Source organism: Mytilus galloprovincialis, chromosome 1 (assembly GCF_965363235.1).
Source record: "Mytilus galloprovincialis chromosome 1, xbMytGall1.hap1.1, whole genome shotgun sequence".
Classification (NCBI taxonomy): domain Eukaryota; kingdom Metazoa; phylum Mollusca; class Bivalvia; order Mytilida; family Mytilidae; genus Mytilus; species Mytilus galloprovincialis.
This window is the reverse complement of record NC_134838.1, coordinates 95,502,830-95,514,940: the sequence shown is the minus strand read 5'-3', so window position 1 is coordinate 95,514,940 and position 12,111 is coordinate 95,502,830. Positions and strand designations below refer to the sequence as shown.

The 12,111-nt window shown below is 32.0% G+C and overlaps 1 protein-coding gene across 8 annotated transcripts in view; it reads right to left on the bottom strand.

Moving 5' to 3' along the window:
• The window catches only part of LOC143045747 (calcium-dependent secretion activator 1-like), a 64,222-nt gene that overhangs the window by 23,304 nt on the left and 28,807 nt on the right, over positions 1–12,111 (bottom strand). For all 8 annotated transcript variants that reach the window (XM_076218490.1, XM_076218468.1, XM_076218476.1 and 5 more), the window contains 10 exons: positions 11,585–11,696; positions 10,431–10,564; positions 8,691–8,757; positions 6,490–6,598; positions 5,599–5,793; positions 5,158–5,294; positions 4,580–4,767; positions 4,136–4,237; positions 3,411–3,474; positions 2,944–3,067 (listed from right to left, as the gene is read on the bottom strand). In XM_076218490.1, coding sequence (XP_076074605.1) covers positions 2,944–3,067; positions 3,411–3,474; positions 4,136–4,237; positions 4,580–4,767; positions 5,158–5,294; positions 5,599–5,793; positions 6,490–6,598; positions 8,691–8,757; positions 10,431–10,564; positions 11,585–11,696 — 1,232 coding nt within the window. The remainder of the gene's footprint in view (positions 1–2,943; positions 3,068–3,410; positions 3,475–4,135; positions 4,238–4,579; positions 4,768–5,157; positions 5,295–5,598; positions 5,794–6,489; positions 6,599–8,690; positions 8,758–10,430; positions 10,565–11,584; positions 11,697–12,111) is intronic.

The following is a 12,111-nucleotide window of genomic DNA, read 5'->3' as shown; positions in this document are numbered from 1 at the left end:
TACGTTTTGTTTCAAGGAATAAGTTCTTCAATGTCCCCAACATACTCATCTTTTCTTACTTAATTTGATAGATATCTCCTATGGTTTTGACCACAACATTATAATTGATCTTTACACATGAACTTATGAGTAGCACTGGTTATCCTAGAAGGATACTAGTTTCTTTCTTATGCCCGCGTCACACTGTCCCGATTTTTATATACGATGGACACCCGAATGCGAAAATTGTAAGTTCGTACGAAGTTGGTCCCGATCTCGTTAAAATACCAAAAAGTGACCGAAGCAAGTACGATGAATAACGAAGTCTATACGAGGGTGCCAAAAGTATATACGATAGCAAAAGATGGACATACCAAGCCTACAAGATGGATCACAAGGCTACACAATGGATAACGATGATGGCGCGATGGCCATACGATGTCTGTACAGCTTACGATGCATTTAAATTATATGCCGAAGGCATCACGCGTTTTAAATTGTTTGATCAATATTGAATTTATATATTATATTGTACATTTAATTTTTGGTTTAATCATAAGACGGAAGACCGTGGGTATTTCCAGTTACTGAATAATTTGGTTGATTTCTAAAACTATAATTTGGTTGATTTCTAAAAAAATAGTTTATGTATCAAAATGCGTATTCAATTTACCATTTTCTGCATGTGTCATATACAAATATAGTGTCCATATTTGTCCCCAATATGTTACATACGAGGGGATGCCACGCTCGGCATTGCCTTGTTTGAACTGTAAAATGTGTGCACTAGTCTGAATAATCACCCATAATTATGCCCATGTTTACTGATCTATCTTAAAGGTAAGGTAATGGGTTCGTTGATCCCTTTTATTCAAAAAGAGCTCTTTCCAGGAGAATATCATAATAATATAGACTAAAGGAAGGATGTGGGGAAAACAACAAATGCGGCAAAATATGACATATAGAAAACAAAATGTTTATGGAGTAAACATTCGTGTGACAACATCTCAGACGATACATAAAAAATCAGAATAATGAAGAAAAAGTTGGTTTCCCTATATACGTGTACCTGCAGTGTTGGTATACGAGGCGCGTTTATGATTTTCATTATGTTATTTGATATGAAAAATTGACAAAAAATAATATTTTATTTGTAAAAGTAAATCATGAGCCTGTAATACCTGCTCTTCTTGTTCCATTCGAATTAATAGAAACAACGCTGTCGCCTTTCTTGTTCTCATAGAATCATATGATATGAGCTCCATGTTTTGTGAACGTCTTTCTTAACGGTCGTATTAGACTGACCAGTGCATATCGCGCATGGCACTTTAAATGTATTTAAGCACGAAAATTAACTTACATTTAGCTGGATTTATTGCCGTCGTAGTTCCATCTTGTCACCTTCGTACTTTTATTCGATGGCATCACGACGGGATTACGAGGTCTTCACGAAGTCGTGTTGCCATCGTAAGACCTTCGGGTAGCTTCGTGATTCATTCGTGTAAACATCATAATGTCAAAACTGCCCGATGGAAACGATGGAAACACGAATGCAATACGATGTTCAAAGATGCATTCCCGGTGACATTACGATGGCGAGGATGTTGATACGAACTCAATACGAACCCTCAACATCGGACGCACCTTCGGGGATTTTTTAACATGTTAAAAAATTTAGAATCCTTCCCGAAGTTGTCCCCGAAGGCTAGAAAAAGTGGCCGATGGTTCTACGATGGTGAAAGATGGCACTACGAATAGCCCGATCTGGATACGATCAGTCCCGATTTTGAAAATATCTATTATCGTGTTGCCATCGGCGTAAAAATCGGGACAGTGTGACGCGGGCATTAAGGTAAACATATGATCCGTCATTATGAAAGAGATTTCTTCATAATATTAGCAGCCTATTTTTGCTCAAGACTTGATATTCCTTTTGAAACCAAGGGGACATCTCAAATTAGTATGGGTGCTGGTAACTAATTTTACCTGAACTAACAGATTCAGTGTCTAACACAGATAATTTAGCAGTATTAACAAATGCAAATTATTATTACCGTATTTAGTCATGTATACTACGCAGTTAAATATAATTTCCTCTTATGTAGTATTTACTTAATCTGTAGTAATCACACAGAGAAAGGACTGCACAAATAGTGTTATGATTGACATGTGTGTTTCCATTGATTATAATATTGATACATAAAGCAAACAAAAATACAAACTAGCTTCTTTTCTTTTTAAAACAAAGTGGTTGTACTCTAAAAAATATTTTTTCTTATAACAAAAAACAACAAACAGTGTGAAAATATTTGAATGTTCTTTCAAAATTGTATGTATCTGCTGACATATTTTTCTGTTACATTTTATTCCAAATAAAAACCTAACAACTAACACTAAATAAAATATGATATTTTGATCTGTTTTTCATTAAAAATCATAATGAAAACTAGATGTATGTAACAAAAAGTGATTTATATGCTATTTCATAATACACAAACAAAAAAAAGTTGTGGTAAATATTTCTAAATATAAAACAAAAGACATTTATTTCACCTCTTTTTCCTGTTTAAATTAACATAAAATACATATCAGCTTAGTATTTACATTACATCAACAAAATTCATTCCATTCAAGTTTTGTACTAATTCCACTTTCTATACTTGTCACACTTAGATTTTTAACCAACTTCAGATAGATATTTTTTCATATGAAATACATTTTTTATCTAAATGTTGCATTCCTTTGATGGTTGCAAAATTTGTCTGTATTAAGGATATTTCTCAGGAAATTTGAATTTCCAGCTGGTTAAGGATTAACGGCTTGGTCAAATTTTAAACAAAAATTTACAATACAAAATGTACCTGTTTTATGGTGAAATAATTCATCCAATAGTTGTATCTTCATCCCAGATAACAAATCATATCTAAATAATCTAGATAAACTACATGCCCAGAATTCACCTACCTTCTATTTTGGCATATTCTGAAATTCTTGTATAGTTGACTAAAGCAGCATTTTCTAAACACTTTTTGATGACATTTCTCACTTCTTCAGGGGGTACAGGGGTTACAATATCTTTCATCAACACCTGAAAATTAAATCTTATTTCAAGATTTGAAGATGTGACAATTTATCATCACCTGGAAATTCACTTACACCACAAGTAAATGTATATGATGTAGGTGTGGTGATGTTCTTCATCACCACTTTGAAAACTAATAAAGCATACAGGTAATGGCCTGATTTTGAATTAAGAAAACTAGGTTTTGAACTTAAAAGAACTTTCTTTATTCATTTTTTGTTTATCTTAAAATGTTATTCAAGTACTGGTACTCTGGATTTATAGTTTCGTGTATTTTGTGGGTCAGGGGAACCACAAATCTAAATGTTCAATATTTGTTATATCTAGAATTGAAACATGCAGTACCTACCCTTTCCAATAATGATAGTGTAGCTTTCAGAGCTCCCTCTGGTCTACCAAATGGAAAGCAGTACCTACAATTAAAGATCATATATATTATAACTGTAAAACATTAAACATACACTGATTTCACTTTATACTACAAAATTTAACGTCAATTTTTTTCTGTTTGAGTTATCTTTTTAACCCAAATACCTTTCAGCTAAATAAAATAGAAAATCATTGTACAAAAATTCAAATTTTAAAGGGATACAAAAACATGTGTGTGTAAAAGGCATCATTTTTCAATGATGATGTTATAATAAGCATATTTTCAAACTTTCAAAATCGCTGTGTCAGCATAGAGTGAATTCAATCCTTCTGCTCAATAAGTAATTGTGAGTAAAAAGTATCTGAATGAGATGTGCATAAGTTACGTTTATACTATAATGCAATTTTTCAAAAAACAGTAGGTTTGAACATAAGATGTTGAACACAAGAAATGTCTCATTTGCTTAAAAGCAAAAATGATCCTGTAACTATTTGGCACATTATCACCACTGTATTATGGTAAGATAACAATTCTGAAAATAATTATCTATCTGTGAAGAAGCAAAATGTCATATTTCACTAAATGCAATGGTAGAATGTAATCTAAATTACAGAATATACATCATTTAAGAAATTTCGGAGATCAGAATATGGCAAATAAAAGTTTTTTGTAATTGCAACGTTTACAAATGTGACAATGCATACCTAAAATGTGTTATCTGTTTCTCAAGAAGTATATGAAGTCTTTCTTTAATTTCATCAAACTTTTCTTTTTCTCTCAGTAAAACTGTACCAATACCATCAGGCCTGAAATATTGAAGTAACAAACTTTCAAAATGCTAAAATTGTGACAGCTTCAATTGTAGAGAGGTTCAACTGTTCAATAAACTATATAAAAAAAAATTGCAATTTATTTTCAATTTGTCTATCTTTTTCACTTTTGTAGGAGTTGTCTTCCTTGATATAAGGTGTTCTAATGTATCTGTTAGAATAACAATGATATATACAATTATAAAAGTTTATTGGAAACACAGATGGAAACTGCATGTTAATCTTTTTGTATAAAGAAAGCCATTTTTTGCTCTTCCTTCAGGCAACATGTCCACAATATCCACCAGAAACATGTTACCTTCCCTTTACATAACTTACCTATTACCATGTACATGGGAAGCACAAAAAGCAAAGCTGTAGTGAATTAATGTTGGGTCAATCAGAATACCATTCTCTGCTCTCTCTAGCAGGTCACTTAAGTAACACAGGTGGCGATGACATCCTCGTACACCATATCTGGCACAATATTCATCTAATACAAACACCTGTCCAGGACTAAACCATCCCTGTAAAGTGAAGAAAATTACTCTGATGTCACTAAATCGTTACCATGAATTTTGATTCAAAAATGTTAATCTAAATTACTTCCCTTCTCTGGGGAATAGAACTAGTTTGTACTGATGTAGAGAAAACAGTAAATAGAAAATTATTTAGCAACAAATATTTTAAGCCATTAATCTAGATTTGTTGAAATTATGTAGATTTACATAATAAAATTGTATATAGAACATAAAGAAGTATGTTTGACAAGGTTAAAATTTTAAATTTCACAAACAAATTTCAAAATAAATTGTATATTATACTACTGAATAGAAACTTTAATGATTTTTTTTATTTTTGAAGATTTCTTTGAAAATTTTAGTTTGGATGTTTGACAAAACATCATGAAAACTTACAAGACATGTATATGCATCACTTAGTCTATAGTCTAGGGTTAATGTTTGCATCACAAGGAACAATTCATGATGGTCAAACTCAGCAGGGTTGGCCTGGACATATTCATCTAATCCATGTTTCTTTGCTCTATCAGCATCTGTAATTGATGATTACATGGTATAATGTTCAAATAATAAAGAAAACTGTCAATATTTTGATGTAGGAAGAATAGTGTTGCCAGAAATATAACGCTAGCAATATCCATTTTGAACTCTAAGGTTTGACTAGGTCAGGGAAGGATTGCTTTAAGGCGAGAATGCTACCTATGGACCACCCAATTGGGTGAATCCTCTGAAATAAAGATCTAACTACATTCAAATTTAATGTAATCAAATTTAATGAACTAAGAATATGAGGAAATGGCTCTTCAAATTTTATTTGTCTGCTTGTGGTGACCTTACCTCCTTGCATCCTTGATATTTGAGTATTTGATATTCTGTTTGTCTGTATAACAGGAGGGACAGGTTTATGGGTCTGTCCTGTTGCTCTATAAATAGCTTGTACCCATAGCGTTCTTTCATTTTCATCGTCTGTAGCTAACACTACGTTGTCACCTTCTTTGACAGTGTTATAAAAATATTTACCACCATCACAATCTGTAATGGTAAAACAACTAATTTTAATATATCTATTTTTTATTATGTTTGCCTAGTTTTCTCTATTGTTTATTTCATTTGCCCTGTATTCTGCACTTTTTGTCCATTATTTTCCATTCTGAAAACCCCATCCAGATCCTCATACAAATTGATTTGAATTTCACCACTCACTCATGCTATGGACTTGCCCAAAAACCAAGTTACATTTATCGGTGAAGGCTAAACAAAGCAGTGCCTGTTTAAACCCTATCAAAGAAATTTACAATTGAGCTGTATAAATTACTCATGGTTATTCATGTACTGTTATAAAATCTAGCTTATCAAATCTACATTTATATGTGAATAATATCTGTCAAGAAATGTTCACAAGCACAATTGGTTGTTCCTAACATTCAGGAAAATATCCAATCAAAGTCAAGTATAATGTATACACGTTTGATTCCACCTACTTATATTATTTGCAAATGTCAATCTAAATTACAATGCATGATTTACAATTTACTCTACAAAGAAAACTAAAGAATTGGTGATGACACCATGGTTAAAGCAACACCTATATATATCTAGCCTTCTGTAACTTTCGTAAAAGGTGAGACAAAAAAAATATATTTGGAAGAATTTATAAATTTTGTTAATTTGTGATACGGATCTCATTTATGTTGATCCCACAATTCATTTTATTCATATTGTATTTACCAGGTAATGGTTCACAATAATCAACAGTAAAACCATCTAATTGCATCATTTCTGTTGGGTCTGGTTTCTTTTCTCTATAGCTACACATGGCAAATGTATACTGCGAAACCTAAAAATATAACATATCTATAGTGATAAATGGCCAATAAGAACTAGAACACCTATAAGTTAATCACTTTATATGACAAATATGTAAGCCCTACAAACAGAATATTTATTCAATTACATATGCCAAACCCCTATCAAAATGTAACAGCTATTTCTGCTGAGAACAAGAATGTGTCCATAGTACACGGATACCCCACGCCCACTATCATTTTCTTTGTTCAGTGGACCGTGAAATCGGGGTCAAAACTTTAATTTGGAATTAAAATTAGAAAGATCATATCATAGGGGACATGTGTACTAAGTTTCAAGTTGATGTAACTTTAACTTCATCAAAAACTACCTTGACCAAAAACTTTAACCGGAACTTTGCACTATCATTTTCTATGTTCAGTGGACCATGAAATTGGGGTCAAAACTATAAATTGGCATTAAAATTAGAAAGATCATATCATGGGGAACATGTGTATTAAGTTTCAAGTTGATGGGACTTCAGCTTCATCAAAAACTACCTCAACCAAAAACTTTAACCGGACGGACGAACGGTACCACAGACGGACGGACGAACGAAGGCACAGACCAGAAAACATAATGCCCCTCTACTATCGTAGGTGGGGCATAAAAATTGTTCTTGCATAATTCATTACGTGTGATGACCATTTGTAAACACGTGTTGAATAGTTATTCATTAAAATAACCAACATTTTCTTTGAGAAATTAGTGTGTCAAAACATAATTATCACTTCATTGTATCCTAGATTACAAAGTACAAAGTATTTCTTTTTCCCCATAAATTTCAAACCATGTCATTCCATAAAACTCCTCAAAGATATCAGGATTATAATTAACTATTTTCTGCACACCTGCCATCACAGTACATCTTAGATAAATAGATACAAACCATATTCATGTCAATGAGCCATTCAAAAGTTTGTGTTACATTCTATTGTAAAACCAATAATTCAATCTATTCACCGAGAAAGAAGCTTAAAGGAATAAAGACAGATAATTACACAAGAGTGCACACGCTTAAATGTCTCACCTTCTTAAATAATCATTGAAATTATGTTGATAGTTCTAAATAAAAAGCTTTATTACAACTGTCACATAAACTAAACATTAACCAAGAAAATAAAACATTGACCAATGAACCATGAAAATGAAGTCAAGGTCAGATGAACCATGCCAGGCAGGCATGTACAGCTAACAATTCTTCCATACAACAAAATTAGTTGACCTATTGCTTATCGTTTAAGAGACACAGACCAGAACACAAAACCTTACACTGAATAATGAACCATTATATTGAGGTCAAGGTCAAATAAAATCGGTGCGACTGACATATAGATCATAAAATATTTCCATACACCAAATATAGTTGACCTATTGCATATAGTATTAGAAAAAAAGACCAAAACTCAAAAACTTAACTTTGACCACTGAACCATGAAAATGAGGTCAAGGCCAGATGACACCTGTCAGCTGGACATGTACACCTTACAATCATTCCATACACTAAATATAGTAGATCTATTGCATACAGTATAAGAAAAACAAACCAAAACACAAAAACTTAAATATAACCATTGAACCATGAAAATGAGGTCAAGGTCAAATGACACCTGTCAGTTTGACATGTACACCTTACAGTCCTTCCATACACCAAATATAGTAGACCTATTGCTTATAGTATCTGAGATATTGCTTTGACCACCAAAACTTAACCTTGTTCACTGATCCGAGGTCAAATGAAAACTGTCTGATGGGCATGAGGACCTTGGAAGGTACGAACATACCAAATAGTTATTCTATTACTTATAATAAGAGAGAATTTAACAGTACAAAAAATCTGAACTTTTTTTATCCAGTAGTCACTGAACCATGAAAATGAGGTCGAGGACATTGGACATGTGACTGACGGAAACTTCGTAACATGAGGCATCTAAATACAAAGTATGAAGCATCCAGGTCTTCCACATTCTAAAATATAAAGCTTTAAAGAAGTAAGCTAATGCTGCCGTCACCACCGGATCACTATCCCTATGTCGAGCTTTCTATGACAAAAGTCTCAGGCTTGACAAAAATGGCATTTTTACCTGGACTAGGACAAAGTATCTCTTTTTCCATTTCTTCCATACATTTTTACCAACTGCATACAGATAACTGTAAAAAAAATAATTCAAATAATAACATTCTTTATTTGAACAAAAAACATAGGATTATTAACAATGAAATATTCACTTTAGTAAAAAATGAAAATGTTGAATGATTGTCAATAAAACAACTATCTATTGGAGTACTAATGATGTGGGTTAAGGCAACTATAGGTCATCATAGTGCATTCAATAATGAGTAAAACCCACATTGTATAGTCAGCTAACCTTTCCAAGATATCTTCCTAAAGAAGACTTCTACAAGTTAATTTTAATGTCTAAAAATTTTCGTAAAAAGTTTATAGCATGACCAACCTTTGGGTCCAATGCTCCCCTGACCGACACATCTTTTGACCCCCTCTCACAACCCTTAAACAGTTTACTGTAGTCAGACCTATTGAAATGAAAATACGGCCCTTCCCCTTAAAATGAATCCTATATCTTCCATCTACATAAATTTGTTACAATTAAACAAAGAATATTTAATTTAACATTGTAACAGAAATTTTCTCTTATTTCTATTTTTAGAAACAGTGACCATAACTGTGAAAACCTTCACACAGATTTGAAAAGGGAATAAGAGATCTATATCAATGTTCAGACTTGTTTCACAATTTTTGAAAGTATTTATTTGTTCATAAAAATTAAAGTGTCTCAGAAGAAGTGATGTGTCATCGTGGGTGATAAGAATTAACATTCAATATTTTTACAAGTACCCCTCTTGCAAAAATGATTTCCCATTAAAAATCAAATTGAACTCATCCAAGGATTTGACCATACAAATTTATAGAGGAGCTCATGTAACTCTTGGTACTTGGTTGTGTGGGATATAACAATGTGTTTATTCCTTCCTGACCTGTATATTGGAAATAACAAAAGGAGAGGATTTTCACGCTGTTTTAGCTATAGATTGTTTTTTTAGTTATAGATTTTTCGTTTTCTTAAGCCACTATTGAAGCAGAAATACATGTTTGGAGCCTGTGAAACATTAAACCAAATAAATCTTATGAAAAAAAATCAATTTCACTTCTAAGATTTTCTATAAAAAGAGCTGCTTGATGTCTAAGTTTAAAAGTAATGCTACCCTATATCAATCTAACTGATTAACCTATAAAAAAAATAGATGTGTGAAGAAAGCTATAAGACAGCATACTCAGACTATAACCATTATTCTTCCTTTGTAATGGACATCAAAAATAGTACGCTTCTTTATATAAACCCATTACTGTAACTTAATAGATCTTTGCAGGCTATAAAATCTTACATTCCAACCACCTACAACTTAATTGATCCAAAATCATTATAACAAAGTACTAGGAATTGTTGTCTATTTCATCAGATATTCCGAAGTGAATTTTTCATGGACATAAAAGTTTTAATTTCCTTCCAAGAATCAGCATATGGGTGCAACAAGGTTGGAATAAACCAGCAATCAAAACTAGCAAAATTGTTATGCAGGGATCCTATATGACAAGAAACATCAAGTGTTGCTGTATAAAGATCAAAACATTTCAAGATATTTTTCTATAGAATGCACAATAAACAGCAAAATCAAGGGAGATAACCTGAGTGTTTTAGTTTTTTGAAAAACAGGCAACTATAAATCACATCTTGTTTTATAAATTGTTGGTAATTCATATCTATGTTTAAATTGGGGTTTGTGTTTCTGTTTCAAATACTCACCCACAATGTTTCATATTTTGTGGTTTGTCCATTCTAACTGCTATTTTTATAGTTAAGACATCTGTGGTATTTTTAGTTTCCATTTTATGCCATTCTGCCTGTCTACTGCTATTAGCTGTAGGTCTGATTACAACCTATAAATATTGTTAAAAAATTTTATCTGCATGTATTTAAACTAGTTCTGAATAGTTTGAAAAGTTTTTGATAAACCTCATATTGATTAAATTTGACTGGGGTAGTTCCAGTCAAACTCTTTCTCTGATAACTTAAAAAGTCTCAATTTTGAAGGTCGAACTCAGAAAAATCTTTCTCAACAAAGATTTCAATCTTTTTAGGTCATAAACTAACCAACGCTTTCAGTAAGTTTTTACAATCCTTATCAGGCCTTAAAAATAAAATTAACATCAAAATACAGTGTTTTTACTCCTTCAAATGAATTACAAGAAGTTAAATAATTGACCTCAACCAACATCCTTAATTTAGATTTGCAAAGAACATCAGCAAACATGTGTTCAAAGTTTGCCACTCTCAACAATCAAGGCATCATATTTAAGTCCCAACTCAAACAGGACATGAATAAATATGTAATATGTATCCCACACATTCAAATTAATGGCCTTTTAGTAAATAATTTACTGTCAAATGGTTGAAGTCAAAGAGACAATATTTTGTTACCCTTGGGATGGCAAAAGATGTCTTGAATACAAAAAGAAACTAAAGAATTTCTGCCACCACAAACAGAATTGGCATTATTTGCCAATGGAAACCTGACAAATAATATAATTAAAAAAAAAAGGGCTTTATTTGCCATTTTGGTTTAGATTATGAGAGCGTTTCAATTAATTTTAATAGAGGATGTAGGTGGAAAATAATGCTAAGCAGTATGTTACAAAATGCTGACTTTCTTTAGATTATTTTCTTAACTTGTAAAGAGAAAGAAGACATAGTAAAGAGAAAACACAACAATTTTCATCTATCAACCTACAATTTTTTACACACACAACAAAAACATTTAAATCATAGTAAAGCAAGCAAAAAAAAAATGAAACAAAAATGACTATATATATATATATATGACTATTCTTATTCTTTCTCTTTCAGGTTCAATTTAACACAGACATGATTTCAGGTAGGGGGAAAGACAAGATACTTACCCTTCCTAATTCTTTATCTTCTAGACTAAGCATTCCAGAACTTTCTGTGTACAATTTAACTTTTACTACTGGCAGAGGATGGGTTGTAGTGAAGTCTCCTTGTGTGTCCCAACTATAAGATAATAATACAGAGTTACAGTCTTCTGATGCTTCCCAGATAAAACAGAAAATTAGCTGTAGTGATGCCAATTTGGGATTATTTTAAGACAGAAAGACACCAACGTTAGTTTATGATAAAATGATGCAGTAACTATTTCAGATTTTTTATCATTTCAAGGAAAAATTTGAAATTAACATTTAATAATTTCACTTGAAGATGTAAATTTCCAGAGGAATTTTTCCTGATATTCAACAGGGTTTACCTTGAACCTTCAGTACTTATCATCAAAATTTTCAGATTTGTTCAAATTAGTTCTACAGGTCAGCAATTCATTTCCAAAACAAGAATGTGTCCACAGTACACGGATGCCCCACTCACACTATCATTTTCTATGTTTAAAGGACTGTGAAATTGGAATAAATTCTCT